The 17,727-nt window shown below is 45.7% G+C and overlaps 2 protein-coding genes across 4 annotated transcripts in view; one reads left to right on the top strand and one right to left on the bottom strand.

Moving 5' to 3' along the window:
- Positions 1-5,104, top strand: part of FBXW8 (F-box and WD repeat domain containing 8) — a 61,645-nt gene extending 56,541 nt beyond the window's left edge. For 2 of the 3 annotated variants that reach the window (XM_083417463.1, XM_083417462.1), the window contains 3 exons: positions 25-198; positions 2,418-2,534; positions 3,595-5,104. In XM_083417463.1, the coding sequence (XP_083273589.1) occupies positions 25-198; positions 2,418-2,534; positions 3,595-3,739 (436 nt within the window). In that variant the 3' untranslated portion in view covers positions 3,740-5,104. The remainder of the gene's footprint in view (positions 1-24; positions 199-2,417; positions 2,535-3,594) is intronic. The other variant, XM_083417464.1, reaches the window with a different exon arrangement.
- TESC (tescalcin) overlaps positions 5,077-17,727 on the bottom strand; it is a 30,753-nt gene continuing 18,102 nt past the window's right edge. Inside the window, exons 2-8 of the mRNA XM_083417492.1 lie at positions 15,246-15,315; positions 10,791-10,871; positions 8,045-8,184; positions 7,027-7,088; positions 6,793-6,900; positions 5,775-5,822; positions 5,077-5,406 (exon numbers count right to left, since the gene is read on the bottom strand). Coding sequence (XP_083273618.1) covers positions 5,329-5,406; positions 5,775-5,822; positions 6,793-6,900; positions 7,027-7,088; positions 8,045-8,184; positions 10,791-10,871; positions 15,246-15,315 — 587 coding nt within the window. The 3' untranslated portion in view covers positions 5,077-5,328. The remainder of the gene's footprint in view (positions 5,407-5,774; positions 5,823-6,792; positions 6,901-7,026; positions 7,089-8,044; positions 8,185-10,790; positions 10,872-15,245; positions 15,316-17,727) is intronic.

Genomic DNA, 17,727 nt, shown 5'->3' with positions numbered 1-17,727 from the left:
ACTGCATTTCTGTCTTTGTTTTAGGGTGAGGGTTTTTGACCTCCGCATAAGCGCCTCCGTTTGCTCCCTCTACGGCCACCAGCTGGGAGTCTCTTCTGTGCAGATGGACGACTGGAAGATCGTCAGCGGAGGGGAAGAGGGCCTGGTCTGCGTGTGGGACCAGAGGATGGGCACCAAGCTCTGGGAAATCCATGCCAGGTAAAGTCAGCTGCCGGTGGAGGCTGGTCCATTAGAGCAAGGGGGGCGGGCACTTGCCTAAGCGGCAACGCTGAGGCTGACTAGCAGCAGCACCTGCTAAGTAAGGAGGCGGGCAGGTGGGGCTTTGGTGAGGGGAGACTACTGCAATAATAATAATAATAATAATAATAATATTTATACCCTGCCCATCTGGCTGGTTCTCCCCAGCCATTAAAAGCTTCCCTAAACAGAACTGCCTTCAGATGTCGTCTAAAAGTCTGGTAGTTGTTGTTCTCTTTGACATCTGGTGGGAGGGCGTTCCACAGGGTGGGTGCCACTACCGAGAAGGCCCTCTGCCTGGTTCCCTGTAGCTTTGCTTCTCGCAATGAGGGAACGGCTGGAAGGCCCTCGGAGCTGGACCTCAGTGTCCGGGCTGAACAATGGGGATGGAGATGCTCCTTCAGGTATACTGGGCCAAGGCCATTTAGGGCTTTAAAGGTCAGCACCAACACTTTGAATTGTGCTCGGAAACGTACCGAGAGCCAATGCAGGTCTCTCAGGACCAGTGTTATATAGTCTTGGCTGCTCAGTGTGGCTATGTATTTTGAAGAAATGTATTTGTCTAGTTCCATGCTTTGGGACTCCCAAATGGTTAATTCCACTCTCGGTGGCATTGTCCAAAGTCTTACAGGGGCTGCTTGAACGCTTACAGCCCAGATTGACTGTTCGGTGATTTCTAGTGCCAGCGAGGTTCATTTAGACGCCGAGCCTTGAGTGTTATCAGCCCAGTCCTGCAGAACTCTTTGCCACTGGTTTTCGTTGTATGGCTTTATGTATAAATGACAAACTGCTTGGGGGTGGCGGTTCTTTTCTCTATCTAGGAATAGTGGGATCCAAATATTTTTTTACAAATATAATAAAATACCCGAGTGCACCTTTTAACTCCTGCTTCTGGCATCTCTGGTTAAAAGGATCTCGGATGCCTGATTTCCGTCCATTAATTTAAGTGGCTCTTTTCTGGGCAGGACTAGCACCAGGTATAACCCCAGCCCTGATAAGTCAGGTATGGGGAACCAGGTTGGACTCCATCTCCCATCATCCGTGGTCATGCTGCCTGGGGCTGATGGGAATCGGAGTCCAGCACCACTTGGAGGCTCTCAGAGCATCTGCTGAAGCTGCCTTTTCCCCTTGCCCTGCTTCAGGAATCTGACTGCACTTCAGCAATTGTCCATTGGGTGGTGCTAAAAGCAAAAATACTATTACAGTGGTACCTCGGGTTACATACACTTTAGGTTACATACGCTTCAGGTTACAGACTCTGCTAACCCAGAAATAGTACCTCAGGGTAAGAACTTTGCTTCAGGATGAGAACAGAAATTGTGCTCCAGTGGTGCGGCAGCAGTGGGAGGCCCCATTAGCTAAAGTGGTGCTTCAGGTTAAGAACAGTTTCAGGTTAAGAACGGACCTCCAGAATGAATTAAGTACTTAACCCGAGGTACCACTGTATTATTATTGGCTTGAATGGAGACCCACCCCCTTCTCTCCCCTTCCCCTCCAGTGCCACAGCACTGGACTGACCCATTTAACTCAAAACAAGAAAAAGCAGCAAATGGAGACTTTTGGAATGACCAGCGCCACCTGGTTGCCTGCCAGATATTTTTGGATTGCAATTCCCATCAGCCTAAGTTCTGGACCAAAACCTATGGAGGGCACCAGGTTTGTTTCTCTGAGTAGACCTGTTGAAGTTAGCGGACACAATTTATGCAAAGCTGTTGGTTTCAGTAGGTCTACTCTTGAGTGTGGCTTTGGTGGAGTCAGCCCTACTTTTCAAAAGTGGAAAAAAAGACAAATCGTTCAGGGCGGTCCTATGGATCATTGCATGTTGATTTTGTATCCATAGGAAATCCGCCTGCAAATGACTTGAGTTTAGATACGCAGATAACAAACGTTGTTTTTGCTATGAATATTGGGCAGTCGTCCCCCCCCCCCCCCGCTAATGCAGCATTCATGTTGTCATTTGTGCATGGAAATGCATTTTTTTCACGTGTGTGGGGGTGTAGAGTTTTGTTCCAATCAACTCTGCATTTTAATGACAAGACATTTTTAACGGTGGGGGTGGGGAGAGAAACTATTAAAAGAACTTGCACGTCATATTTAGAAATGTTAATCGTGACTCCCATTAAGATTAAAAAAAAAAAAAATTAAACAGAAACACCAACAACATTCCTTTTTCCCTCCAGGCACCCTGTCCGCCACATCTGGTTCAACAGCCACAGCCTCATCACTGCCAATATCCCTGACGAGAAGGTTCCCCGAGGCGCCAGCATCATGGATGATGACCTGACTGCTCATCGAAGGTAAGAATCAGCCACAGGCGCAGCAGTTTTACTAAGCAGAAACAGAGCCAAGAGTCTGAGAAGCAGGGAATGCGAGTGGGCCACGCCCCTGAATGCTCAAAGCTTAGGTGGGAGGGTTAATAGAATTGATGGGAATAATGACTGCAGCCATGTCTGGGTTGACCACCCTGTGGAATTGCCCATGAAGGGCCTTTCAGTTGTGGCTCCCCATCTATGGGATGGTCTCTCCAGTGAGGTCTCCTGGGAACCTTTCAGTCTCGGATAAAGACTTGCCTTTCTTCCCCATGGCCTTTGGGGGAGTGAGCGAATCTGTCCCACAGTACCTGTGCTGCAAAAGCTTTCTGTGGCCAGGCCTCATCGTCCCCTTTAGGCTCCAGGCAAAAATATTTCTTTTTTTTGGCCAGGCCTTTGGCTCTTAATCATCTGTGGCCTCCTTGAGTGGTGGGATGTTTTGGGACTGTCCTTTAGATTTTTGTCCAAGTTGCTCACAGTTACCTTGGTAAAAAGACCACCAATATATTCAGTAAATAATAATAAAAAATATATGAGGATGTGTTTGTTTCTGTATTAATATGTTAATGTTTCATATGAAGGAGGCTTGCCCCCTTCCCCCCCCCAAAAAAAATATTTAGGCACCAGGCAAAAACAGTTCTCTTCAATCAAGCATTAGGCTGATTTAACCTTCTGTGACCTTTTAAATGTGTCGGGGGCGGGGTTATTGGTTTGTTCTGCTTTTGTTTTATTGCATATTTTGTGTTTTTATTTTGTATTTTTACGCTGTGGACTTCCCTGTGATCTTTGGATGAAGGCCAGTATACAAATGAAATGAATGTTGTGCTCCTTTTTCCCACAATGGTATAATGCGGTTATGTTTATGTTTTGTCAATCTAAGTTGCTTGGAGTTTCTAGGTAACAGGTGACTAAGAAGTCATAATAATAATAACAACAATAACAACAACAATAATATGCATGCTAATCATGCTAATGTCGCCCGTCTTGGTTGGGGAGGGCGGGGTATAAATAAAAAATTATTATTATTATTATTCTCTCCCCAAATCAGACATCGAGGAATCATCTATGCATATGAGTTCTTGGTGGACCAGCTGGCTGCAGAGAGCATCCTTCCTATCTGCCGCTCCTCTTACAACGAAACAACAGGCTACAACTACAATATTGGCCTGGCGGTCCCCTACGACAACATCTAGCTGCGTCGGGAAGTAAGAGGTGCTGATCAAAGGCCGACCAACGTGGAGCAGGAAGGACGGTGCCCACATCCACAGGAAGGTGTTTGGGTCACGGCAGTGGCTGCTGCAGAAACACACGGAGGAGAATGCAAAGATGATCCTCAGTGATGCCCCCTAAAACCCACCTGGATGCAGCAAGGCAGAGGATGATGAGGGATGGAGCGGATGCAGCGGGCAGGGTGTGACGCTTTGCAAAACCCAGACATGGCGCAGTAGGAATGGAGGAGAAGTGCTGGCCCAAAGTGACTCAGGCCCGGAAGAGGAGCAGAAGAGAGTAGTTAAAACAGGGAGCCAAGCAGGTAGAGAGACTGGACTTCCTAACCTTGGGCCCAGGCCTGATCTTTTAGGATACTTATGGGGCTGGGAAATGTGAGGGCTGGGACCATGACCAGTGAGATAGCAAGTGAACTACAGGACCTCTTGAAAGCATGTGTAAATCACTCACCATTTCCTCCCAGGATGTCAGATAGCCCTTGAAACACACTTGGGAAGTTATAACATGCTTCTGGACATGTTTACACAAACAAACAACCTTTTCTATTGATGATGATGGTGGTGTAAATAAATGAGCTTTGTTAAAATGAGATACCAGGGTACCTTGGTATATTAGACTCAACCACATCTCCTACAATGGTTTATTGGTGCTTATTTTTAAACTTTTTTTGCTTTTAAATGTTTTCCCGTGCTTTTACCGTATACATTTTATTGTTTTAATGTTGTGAATCCCTTTGGTATGTTTTGTGATTTAGTGGATATAAATACTTTTATAAATATAACCGTACCAACTGGGAATAACAAAGTGGCATGTTTCATGCTACACAGGGCATTCCTTGGGGCATGTTGCTCCAGTTTTATTTCACAATTAGCGAAGAGTACTTGGACTGCCCAGGATTTTGTAGAACCACCCCCCAAAAATGGATGGTGTAATTTGTGATTTTGGATTCATTGCTCCAAAAATCGAGGGAAGTCATGTGCCAAAGTCACGTTTTTCGAGAGTGGTCAAGTCTATGTCAAAGAACAAGTGCAGTCCACCATCTTGGTTCAAAATGGTGGCTGGCTTGCAAAGGTCAACAGAGAGCACCGCCCCTGCCCTGGGAACCCTCACGCCAAGTTCGGTAATTATATTTTAAGACAACAGACAGAAATCACTTTCCAATATATATATAGTAGATAGATGTAAGATAATCTGGATCTGATTCCTCACCCTTGGTTAAGAAGAGCACCCGGTTTTTTAAAAGTTGAGTCCCATGACTGTATCTGATCACAGGATCCACAAGTAAACAAGCTTCTGCCAAGAATTAAAAACAAAACCTGCTTTATTGATGATTTGAGGCTATTGAGGCTCTTTAGTGTAGACAAGAGAGAAAAAATAGCTGTAAAGCCAAAGCCAGGCACATCAACTCCTAAACCTGCAACGCCCCCCTGCAAAAAAAAACTGCCCCAGCCGTGGGAGATGCAGTTTCCCCTTAATACCCGTATCGACCGCCTGACGGTTTCCGTCCCAGGTCGCTCCAGAAGGCACCAACACCTCAGTCCCAGCTTCTCCGTGGTCAGTAGCACATCGCAATCGGCTCCATGGTCAGGAAGCGAACGTGCATCTTGGTCTCAATGTCTATCCCTTCCCAGATCTGCCGGTGGAGAGGCAACAAAAGCAAGCTTGAGCCATGAGTACAGGCTAGGGGCCCTTTTAATGCTGCAGGCCACAAACATTTATATGACAACTTAATTTTTAAAAAATCTTTCAAGCAACGTGCAATTTAACAGGAAAAAAAAATCATTAAAATGCAGCCTAAAAGCAATAAAGCAGCAATATAAAAACATATCAAGCAGGGTTAAGGCGATTTAAACCCATAAAGCAGGATCCAGTTTTAGAGGTAACAGAAAGCCTAGCACTGTGTCCCTCCTCTCTGTCTCCTCTCACTCTCCTGCCCCCGCCCCTCCCACAGGTTGGTCTCCATCACTTCCGCCAAGCAATAGGGTGAGCATCCATTCTAACCTTAAGGAAGTCTTCAAATGTGATTCCCTCGTATACTTGATCCGGCTCCTGCAACAAGAACAGAAGCATTACGTTGATAGGTGAAAGTCCTATAAGGGCAGAGGAGGCATTCAGAGAAAAAACGGAGGGCTCTTACTTCTTAACTCAAAGCAAAAACCTACATGCCATTCTTAAGGGCGACGTTTTCCTAAAAGGGCTTACAGCACAACCTTAATGCGCAATCGAGGAAAAACACAATTCAACATTAAAATGGGTGGGGAGCCTGGGCCAAACGTGGCCCACCAGTGACGGCTGCAAGGGTGTTACTGGCTCAGAAATGGAAACAACAGGAAATACCGACAATGGAAGAATGGAGAAGGAAGCTGTTAGACTATGCTGAGTTGGATAAAATGACTGGGAAAATTAGATACTTAAGAGACCAAAAGTTCACAGAAGCCTGGGGAAAATTTGTGGAATATCTGGAGAGTATAAGTGAGGGACAAATAACGCTAGAGGGATTTAAAAAAGCACTGTGAAACGCGAGAGGGATTGTTTAAAGGGAATAGAAAAAGAAAGGTTTAAATAATGACAATACAAAAATAAGAAATGCGTAAACTAATAATGACTACGAAAGATTTACGGAAAAGCTGAAGGAAGTCCAGAAAAGAAAGATTTTGTAAAAATTTGGATGTCAAATTATTGTATGATTTGTTTTTTGTTGTAAATTAATAAAAAATATTATTAAAAAACCAGTCCATTTTTTTCTAAAAACACACCCACATGCCACACACCTGGTGTCAGGTGTGGGGGCAGAGAGAGACACAGCTGCAGAAAGTGGAATAGAATCAGCAGGTGTGTATGGCGAGTTCAATCCTGCTTTGTACCTCTCCCTCCCCCCATCTTTCCAAGCGCTATCTGGAGATGGGGATTGAACCTGGGACCTCCTGCCGGCAAGCAGATGCTCTACCGCTGAGCTACATCGCTTCCTCGCCTCGGAATGACCGTCTGCTGGTCATCTGCAGCGTTGCGCTCAGCCTACCATTTGCCCCACGCAGATGCTGGCAGCCTCCATCATGGCTCCGTCTGCGATGGACCTCGCCGATTCCTTATCCAGGTGAGGGTTCCCCGAAAGCATCTCTTGCACGATCTGGAGGGCAGAAGCAAGTTGCAAACTGGTTGGAGGAGGAGGAGCAGTGCTGGGTCATTGAAAGTGCAGTTAAGGGAGCGGAATGCCCAAATAATAACAATAATAATAATAATAATAATACATTACATTCCTGTATTCCTGCAGAGTGATCTTGCCGTCACTGTCTGCATCGTACATGTGGAAAAGAACTAGAGGAGAGAAGGCAAAATAAATTAGGGTCAGGAGTAAACAGCTTAAAAGCACAGTCCTATGCGTGAAATAAATTCATTCAAAGCCCATATTTACCCCGCACAATAGTAACTGAGCCTAACAGATCAAATCAGGGACTGTATCAAACACCAACAGAGTTCTTGTGCCAGTAGGCAGGGGAAGGTTGTTTGTGTGCATGTGTGCAAAATCAAGAACATAGAATTTAATGACTTACAAAAATAACCACAGCTTGAATGCAAATGAAAATTAAACACACACAGACCAAAAATGTGGGTCATCTCACTCATAGCCCATGGGGGGGGGGGCAATTACTGATACTGGAGCATAGTAGCATATTCTTTCTTAAAATATAGGATTTGCTTTACTTATAAATCTTGGGATATTGTCCTCAAGGGCTTATGATGTTCTCTCTTGATGATGAAAAGTCACCAAGAATGCCAAAGAGGATAATTCACAGGAGGCCTTTGAACATTATCACTGTCATGAAATGAATTTTTACCCCCTGGTTGAAAATGATAGGAGGGGAGGGGCATCCTCTGGTATACCTTAACCTTGGACTTAATTTTTCCGTAATAGCTATGGACCAGATTCTGACTGTACTATAAATCCTTATTTAATCCCTCTAAAGAGTTCCTTTTAAAAGCTATTTCTACAATAAGCATCCTGGCAGCTCTCAATAAGTACAGGATCAACTCTTTATCCATAGCACCTTCATTTGTCCAGAATGAAATGTGGCCCTCAATAGGAAAAAGTTTCTCCGCTAGATGACTTTGGCGTGGGAGATGGGAAGGCACACAGTGGGCATGGAAGAAGGGGGGAAACTCCAGGCACCACACCCTTTACAGCTAAACATGAAGGCAGTGGGCTCATGCAGACCGTTCCGCCCGTCTGCCAACAAAGCAACAGATTCGATCGAGAAAGAGGAGCACCTTACATTTTAGCTTCTTCTTGCGGAATCGATCGAGCTGCTCGTCGTCCATGTCCATCTCGATGGGCCTGAAATTGGACATGATCGTCAAGAAGTCTTCGAAGTTGATCTCCTCCGCGAACCCATCCGATGATTCTCGCAGGTTCCTATCGGCATGAAAGCACTCAGAACACTTTCGACATGAGGCACACCTAATGTAGAGCCCTCCATCCTCAGGCTGGGCTCCCAACACAGCCGTAGTCAGCATGGGCAATAGCCGGGGGTGATGGGAGTCAGGCCCCAGCAGAAACTGGAGGGCACTGTGTTGGCAACCCTTGTTCTACACACCCATCGGCCCCTGTGCTTTTGGGGGGTGGGGTGGGGTGAGGGAAGTGTGTTTGCAAAGCACAGCCTTATTTAGAAATGAGTTGGCTGTTGTGTAGGGGTGTCCCAGACATTTGAATAAAATCAACACATTTGTAAGAACTGAAATCTTTCATTGTGGCAGGACTCAAACTTTGAAACTCCCTGCCTATTGGCACGAGGCAGGTACCTCTCCAGCAACAGCTAAAAACCCCTTTTCTTTTTAAGGCAAGCCTATCCAAATATGGGGACGCGGGTGGCGCTGTGGGTTAAACCACAGAGCCTAGGACTTTCCAATCAGAAGGTCGGCGGTTCGAATCCCTACGATGGGGTGAGCTCCCGTTGTTCGGTCCTGCCCACCTAGCAGTTCAAAAGCACGTCAAAGTGCAAGTAGATAAATAGGTACCGCCCCAGCGGGAAGGTAAACGGCGTTTCCGTGCTTTGCTCTGGTTCGCCAGAAGCGGCTTAGTCATGCTGGCCACATGACCCGGAAGCTGTACGCCGGCTCCCTCGGCCAATAAAGCGAGATGAGCGCCGCAACCCCAGAATTGGCCACGACTGGACCTAATGGATGCCGACATGTGTTTTAATCTGCTTTTATCTGATAACTGATTTTAATTTGAAAGCTTCACGTCTTTACTGATAACGTCATTGTTCTCTTCTTTCGGTAAACTGCTTTGAGGTTTTCCCTTCTGCTTACAATCAAGCAGTATATAAACTGTGATAAAATAAGCAGAGGATAAATTGTTTACTTACAGAATTTAAATGTGACAATTGCCATTTGCAAACAAATCCATAGAAGAATGGAATGCGTCACACACACAGCCCAAGTCCCCAAAGTGCTAAGGATACACCAACAGTAACTGCAGAGGCATGATGAGTTGGTCTGACTAACTGGATTTTCTGTGGCAAGGGGAAATCTAGGTCAACAGCTTTTAAAAAGCATGCATTGGCACTTTGAGGATGAAACCGTGTGGATGTTGCAAAAATAAATAAATGGCAGCAACAGCACTGGGGGTAAGAAGAGCCTTCTCGATCAGGCCCAGCATCCTTTTCTCAGACTGGCCTTTGGGAAACCAGCAAGCAGGACCTGAGCACAAGAGAGAGAGAACACTCCTCCTCCTGTGGTTTCATAATAATCATAATTTATTATTTATACCCTGCCCATCTGCTTGGGTTTCCCCAGCCACTCTGGGTGGCTTCCAATAGAATATTAAAAACTTGATAAAACATCAAACATTTAAAATTTCCTTAAACAGGGCTGCCTTCAGATGCCTTCTAAAAGTCAAATAGTTGTTTATTTTCTCGACATCTGATGGGAGGGTGTTCCACAGGGTGGGTGCCACTACCGAGAAGGCCCTCTGCCTGGTTCCCTGTAGCTTTCCTTCTCGCAGTGAGGGAACCGCCAGAAGGCCCTCGGAGCTGGACCTCAGTGTACGGGCTGAACGATGGGGGTGGAGACACTCCTTCAGGTATACTGGGCCGAGGCCGTTTAGGGCTTTAAAGGTCAGCACCAACACTTTGAATTGTGCTCGGAAACGTACTGGGAGCCAATGTAGGTCTTTCAGGACCGCTGTTATATGGTCTTGGCAGCCACTCCCAGTCACCAGCCTAGCTGCCGCATTCTGGATTAGTTTCTAGCAACTGGTATTCAAAGGAGAGCTTTGCCATCATGCCCAGTATCCATTGATAAGTCTTATTTATTTTGCATGAATTTGCACACACCCATTTTTGAAGCCATCCAGCTTGGTGGCCATCACTGGCTCCTGTGGCAATGAGTTCCACAGTTTAACTATGCATTGTGCAAAATGCATCCTGTTTCTGACCATGGAGGCAGAGCACAGCCATCATGGCTAGTAAGCCACTGATAGTCTCATCCTTCTGATGCAAGAGGAAGGCAGAAGGCACCCAGGGAAAGCAGACCAATGTTTGGGATGCCATCAAACAGGGGCCACCAAATGAAACACTTGATTTTGTTTATTTGGCAAGAATTATAGACCATTGAATATTATTATTAATAATAATAAAAAGCTTTAAGCCATTTACATAAAATGCAATAAAATATTCACTAGCATAAAAGAAGACTAGTAATAAAACCAGACCTTAAAAAACAGTAGGCATAATAAAATTATCTGAATGTTCTTGAAATGGTTGGTTCTATCGACAAGTCTGCCTAATGAAATTACACGTCTGTAATTTTGCCTAACAAAAGCAGTCTTTAGCAGGCACTGAAGAACAGGACGTCTAAGCTGCCTCAATCAATGACTGGTTTTTAGGTGCTTGTTTATGCGCTTTACTGTTTTTTTAATGGCTTATGTGCAGAGAGGGATTTGAGGTTAAGGAGAGCTGCACAGTTCTTGTTGCTATAGAGAAGAACCCCCCTGGGGAGGCCAAGCACCCACAACATTACCTCTTGTCAAAAAAGGCCTGGACAATTTTGGATCTAATTGGATTGAACTCCAGATCAGGGACGCGATCAAAGTTCTCCTTGCTGTGGAAGTAGAAAAGGACAAAGAGAAAGAGAGAGAAATAGTGAGTGAGAGAGACAGGTTTCTGAAGACAAATGAACACAGGGTCACGGCTCGGTAGCAGAGCTGAGGTTTGGTTTGGTTTGATTTGATTTTTTTGTGTTTTTGCATTTTAAAGATTTTGGGTTCATGGCTTTTGGAATGTTTTGAACTGTTTTATAGAATGCTTTGCTTTAAATGGTGTGCCAGTTCGCTACCCTCAGCTCTAAGGGGAAAAGCAGAGGGACATAAGTTCAATAACTAACTAGCTAAGTAATAGTTCTAATGGCCAATGTGGTGTGATGACTAGAGTGCCGAACTAGGACTTGGGAGGCCAAGGTTCCCCATTCAGCCATGAAGCTCACTGGCTGACCTTTGGCCAATCTCCGCTTCCCTGCCTAATAACCTACCTCACAGGGTTGTTGTGAGGATGGAATTTGGGGGGGGGAGGGAACCACGTACACCACGTACACCACCTCCTTGAGCTCCTTGGAAGAAAAGACGGGATGTAATAATGTGATACATCAATGGACAAATATGATTCCTCCCCTCTTCCTAGCGACAACAAGCCACTAGACTTCTGTGCTATTCCAGAGCCACTGCGGCACAGCCCTGATGCCTGCAAGACTCTTTTGGAAATGGGATGATAGATTCCTTTTCCCAGCGACCTCAGGATCTCTCCGCTGGTTTTCTAAGGAAGGGGCGAAGCGGCTTCTCTCCTGCCTCTTGGCAGGACATCTGCCCCCATACAGAGCGAGCCGCCTCAGTCTCCTCTGCGACTCTGCCTGAAACCGTTTGTCTATTTTCCTACAGAAAGGTCAACCTGCCGTGCAGCGCAGGTGGAGGCCAGCCGGCTGAGCAGCAGCAGGAGAAACCAGCACAGGAAACAACCCCTCTCACTTGGCATCAAACTATGGGTAGGAGTTGGGAGCCAACATTTCAGGACACCGTCCTCCCCATAAGCATCAAGACACAACATTTATTGAACCACAACTCCCATCTTCACTGGGCAATGGCTGTGCTTGCTGGGGCCGGTGGGATCAGATAAGATAAACTTTATTTGCCTTAGTCAATGGCCATGGCATCGTAATACAAGCAACATATACAAATGAAAAGACAACAATGGGTAAAAAGGGCAATCAAATGACCAAGATTATCATTGAAATAGTGGCCCTTAATTTCATTGCACCCTCGATAAACCTAGCAACCTTTGCTGTTGTCTGATCATTTTGATCTGATAAAAGAAAGAACAATGTGGCCGCAGATGGGCGGCCTGAGATGGTAAGTAAGAGTGGGGTAATGTGGGGCCAGTGGGAGTTGTAGTTCAGCATCCTTTGGAGGGCTGGAGGTTCCTCCTCTCCCTGATCTGGACCAAGGATGAAAAGTCAGTGTTGCTGGGACTCACAACTCCCATCAGCCCCAATGGTTCAGAGATTATGGGTCTTGTAGATTCCTCTCCCTGTGATTCCTCACCCAGTTGGCGATAAGGCACCAGGCATGGCTTAGCGGCAGGAGCAAGAAAGAGGAGGTGTCTTCCTCCTGGTTGATGGCCTCACCTGCTTCCCCACAAAAGCCGCAAGCCTTGTACGGAGAAAGGCCTGTGCTTTCAAGAGAGCCATCTGGGGTTTGGCCTGCAGGAGCAAAATCTCATTACGGGAGAGAACAGGGCAGAAAGCAGCCAATTGATTAGCAAGCTGTTTTCTGATGGGACGATCGGCCCAGGACAGACCTTGACAAGGACCAGTCTCCACATTGCACCCTTCCCTGTGATGTTGGCTGTGCAACGGGGGAAGCTGCCTTCCGTCCAGTCCATCTGTTCTTCCAGCCCAGGAAAGACAATGGCTCTTCATCAGCCCCAACCAGCACAGCCAGCGGTCAAACATCATGGAAGCTGGAGTCCATACAGAACAGGGATGCTTAACCTGTGCTCCATGGATGGGATTCATCAGGGGGGGTCCATCCACCAGGAGCAACCCACACAATGCAATAAAATAAATTGTGTGCAACATTTCATGTGTAGGTGTGGTTTTTTCTGGGAGGGGGGTCCATAGCTTCTACCAGATCTTCAAAGGGGAGTCTGTGACCTTTGAAGACCACTAATTTAGAGGGTCACGAATCACCTGTTCCTGGTGCATTGGGAGTGGGCCATTACTTAGAGGTAGAGGATGCAAAATGCTGTTCAGTTCAATCACATGGCTCAACCGGTCGGACATGAGACTCTTCAACTCAGGGTCGTGGTTTTGAGCCCCACGTTGGGCAAAAGATTCCTGCATTGCAGGGGCTGGATGACCGTTGTGGTTCCTTCCAACTCTAAAATGCCATGATTCTATTATTCTAATCCCCAGCATCTCCAGGGCTGGGAAAGATACCTGCCCCAAATCTTGGAGAGCTGCTGCCAGCCAGAGTGGACGGTATCTTCCTAAGAATACAGCACATTCCCTGTTAAAAGTATCGACATGTTGCAGCATGGTGCGCTCCAGTGAGGTCTTTCCCAAACTGTGGTCCACAGACCACCCGCGGTCCAAAAACTTCATTCAGCTGTTCCGTGGTGAGCCTTTGGATCTGTGGCTGAAGACAAGGAGAGGGCACATCCATTGCATTCATCATTCATATTGGTTTTTAATAGTGTTTTTATTCCTTCTTTTATTATCTATTGCATTGTGTTGTGTTGCAATCCAAACAGCACAGAATTCAAATCGCAATGCGATAAAACGAAATAAAGAACACAGTGCATTACAATTGCACCAAAAGGGGGGAAATTTAATCATGGTCTACCAAGACCGTCAGTTAGGGAACCACTGCTCCACGGTTTCAGCTCACCAGCCATGCCATCTTTTGGAATACTCCATCCCAATGCAAAGCTCAGTTTTTCATTCCACCCCCCCCCCCAAAACACACAATTGTGACAGCATTGCATGCCTACTGAGCACCCCCAGTCCTCACTGGAATGACAGAAAAAGGTGGTGGGTTATCCCCCCCACAAAGAACCCCACAATTTGTAAACTGCTTGATCAAAACAATTCTCCAAGCAGTATACACGTTCACTCATGAGGTTTTATCCCCTCCTTAAATCTTTTTGTACTACTTCAATGCTCTGGTTCCCTTCCCTCACCCTCAAGACTTCGGACGCCTCTGTCTCATGCATGCATGAGACTAGGCTTGTACACACATTGTTACCCTGAACACAGGTACAAGCTGTCCGTACATATGCATGTACAAGTGTTTGCGTGAAATAGTGAATGCTTGTCTGTCTGTACAGCTCAAGTATCATGTATGCAGGTACACAGGATTGTATTTATTGTTGTTTAGTCGTGTCCAACTCTTCGTGACTCCGTGGACCAGAGCATGCCAGGCACTTCTGTCTTCCACTGCCTCCCACAGTTTGGTCAAACTCATGCTAGTAGCTTCGAGAACACTATCCAACCATCTCGTCCTCTGTCGTCCCCTTCTCCTTGTGCCCTCCATCTTTCCCAACATCAGGGTCTTTTCCAGGGAGTCTTCTCTTCTCATGAGGTGGCCAAAGTATTGGAGCCTCAGCTTCAGGATCTGTCCTTCCAGTGAGCACTCAGGGCTGATTTCTTTAAGAATGGAGAGGTTTGATCTTTTTGCAGTCCACGGGACTCTGAAGAGTTTCCTCCAGCACCATAATTCAAAAGCATCAATTCTTCGGCGATCAGCCTTCTTTATGGTCCAGCTCTCACTTCCATACATCACTACTGGGAAAACCATAGCTTTCACTATACGGACCTTTGTCGGCAAGGTGATGTCTCTGCTACAGGATTGTATACTTTGTTGAAAGTTCCATAGGAATAACTTACGTGCGTACAGCTCAACTACTTCTGTACACAGATGGTACAGTTGCTTAATGTAGGGTTGTCGTATTTCAAAAAGTGAAAATATGGACACAAAAGTTGTTGAGCTTTCCACCACACAAAAAATTTTTTGAGAGAGAGAAGTTTTGAGCTATTTTAAAGGAAATTCATAAAAGCCCCCTGAATTTTCCAGGGCATTCAAGGGATTTCCACCCAGACACTGTTTACCCACCTATGTCCAGGAAATTCCCGACGTCTGGCAGTCCTACTTCATGGGACATGTGAACCCTCCTAGCATTGGGCTTCATTAAGTATCCACACTTAGAGAATAAACCCAGTGCTTTTTTCTGGGGGTACGCAGGGGTATGCATACCCTTAAACATTTTGTGAATCTTTTGTCCATTTAATGTAATTATTTTCCCCGATTTGAACTACAAAATGTTGATTTTCTTGAGTCAAAATGAGAGTACCCGTAAACATATTTTTAGAAGAAAAGCACTGAATAAATCCATTATGATATAGGGCGAAGAACAGGTAATACTGTACCGAATAGTTGGCTGATCCCCACTTAGCTGCTTGAATCTCCGATGCAGATTCTCAATTTGATCTGAAGTGACTATGGAGAGAAGAGACAGACAAGACACTCCATTAATTTATTTTTAACACTTACATCCTTGTAAACTCCACCCTGGAATATCCAACGGCGCTCTTTGCGTTGAAAAGGAAGCCTCTGTTGGCATGAATGGAGCAGTAGAGGCAGGCAGTTTGGGCAGGTGGGCAGGGGCACTGCCCCACCAAGCTCAGCCTGCCCTCAAGCAGCCTCCACTGGCCTGCCTTCTTACTCACAACCTGTCTAGGGACGCCCCTGCCTGTCAGCTTGCTCCTCCTTACAGTCTCAGTATCTTACCCACTGTAGAACTCAGCAGGGAGGCGGAGGAAGATGGGGACTCAGCTAGAATCAGTTGGCTCTGCCTGCCAGAGGCTCTGGCTCCCCCTGCTGGTGGGCTCCCTGCCTTCCGTCCTACCAGTCCCAATGGAAAGGAGGTTTCCTTTAAATACCTGGGCAACTAGCTACTTAAAAGTGACTGTATATGTGATTGTGTTTAGGGGGTCTTTGAACTGAAAGGGGGTGTGGAAGTTGTTAAGTAATGGGTTTATTCACAGGCCAGAACAGAACTGAACTGAAGGGTTCAACCAGCCTGCTTATATAGAGCTCCACTAGAACGCAACAGTAACCATTTTCTGTAACTATCCAATCACTGAACGTCACTTTCAATCCCTTTTTTGCATATGTGGACCTGAGTGAAAACTATCTACAGTATCCCCCTGCTGGCCCAGGGTGAGAACTTCAGTACAGAACACAAGTAGTTGGGGATCTATATATATATTTCAAGGCAAAGACCTCTGAAATGCAGCTTGCATGCATAACTGCACCTTAAAAATTAAAACCTCTCATTATAATAAAACAAGAACTCTTCAAAATAGAAAAACATTTCACAGGCCACAACAGCACTCATACGAAACCTTATTTTAAACAAGACAGAAAAGCCAGCAGTAATATAAACCATGAAATAATAATATCCCTCAAAGTTGATTAGATAAATAGATATGAGAGAGAGAGAGAGAGACTATAAAGATTTGGGTCACATACGCCTTTGCGCTCAGAGGGAAGGAAACTTATATTTATATATATTTACTATAGTTTATTTTAAAATATATTCAAAAACGCCTCTTCTTTACTCTTGGCAAGGACATCCAAGGTGTGAAGAGGAAAAAACACATTAAAACCAAATCTAGGCAATAAACCAAATAAGAACAAAAAAGGAAATGGTTTTAGAGCAGGAGAAACAGAATAAACCTTCACTTACTTAAAAAATAAAAAGATTTTATACAGTATTTTATACTACTGGTTTTTGTACTGTACCCATCTACCTTATATGCGAATGGCCTGTGGCCCAAGCATTAATACACTACTACTACTTAAAGAATAAATTAAAAAGCATTAGGCTTATATCCAATGCTAGCCCTTCTCGGAGCACACGCATCTAAATAAGAGGACCTAACTTAGCTACATCCATTCATATTTTGAGTAGGACTAGTACTGGTATCTTCCTATATACATAGAAACGTAAGGGTGTCATCACACTGCAGTTTGTGTGGCTGCCTATTGGGTTGGGGTGAGCTGTGGGGGGGGGGTAGTCAAGGGGGTAGAAAAGGTATAAAGAGAGGGAGGATTGGCAAGTGTGAGGGAAGGGAGTAGGCCAAGGGGTTGGTGAGTATAATATATGACAATAGAATCTTTGGAAATGAAAAGGGACCACTTGCATCATCCAGCTGAGCCCCTTGATCAGCTAAAGGAGCTGAACATAAAAGCCCTCCATTTCAAACCACAGCCCCCTCATGTCATTCAGCTTTGTTGTTGTTTAGTCGTTTAGTCGTGTCCGACTCTTCGTGACCCCATGGACCAGAGCAGGCCAGGCACTCCTGTCTTCCACTGCCTCCCGCAGTTTGGTCAAACTCATGCTGGTAGCTTCAAGAACACTGTCCAACCATCTCATCCTCTGTCGTCCCCTTCTCCTTGTGCCCTCCATCTTTCCCAACATCAGGGTCTTTTCCAGGGAGTCTTCTCTTCTCATGAGGTGGCCAAAGTATTGGAGCCTCAGCTTCAGGATCTGTCCTTCCAGTGAGCACTCAATTCAGCTAGATGGACTCAACTTTTGCTCTCAGTTCTGGAGTTGCTGTTACATTCTTGCACGCACCCACCCACCCACCCACCCTCCATTCCACTGACACTTCTTTTTTGGGTTGTGTGCACAACAAAACCCTGCCCTCTCCCCTGATAACAGCTTGCTGAATACTGGCGGGTATTTGCCAAGTTCCAGCCTGTAACTGATACGAGTTCGACTTATGCCAATGTAGATGGGAGTGCCTGGTGATAATCAGTGCCCAGAAAATCCACACACCTATAGAGACTATGGATAGTGCCTAACCCTCCATTGCTGCCCCTGACATAGGACCATAGAATTGT

This window comes from Podarcis tiliguerta, assembly GCF_965153285.1.
Source record: "Podarcis tiliguerta genome assembly, chromosome: 16".
NCBI classification, from domain to species: Eukaryota; Metazoa; Chordata; class Lepidosauria; order Squamata; family Lacertidae; genus Podarcis; species Podarcis tiliguerta.
The sequence above is the reverse complement of the archived record's forward strand: the minus strand, read 5'-3'. Positions and strand labels throughout refer to the sequence as shown.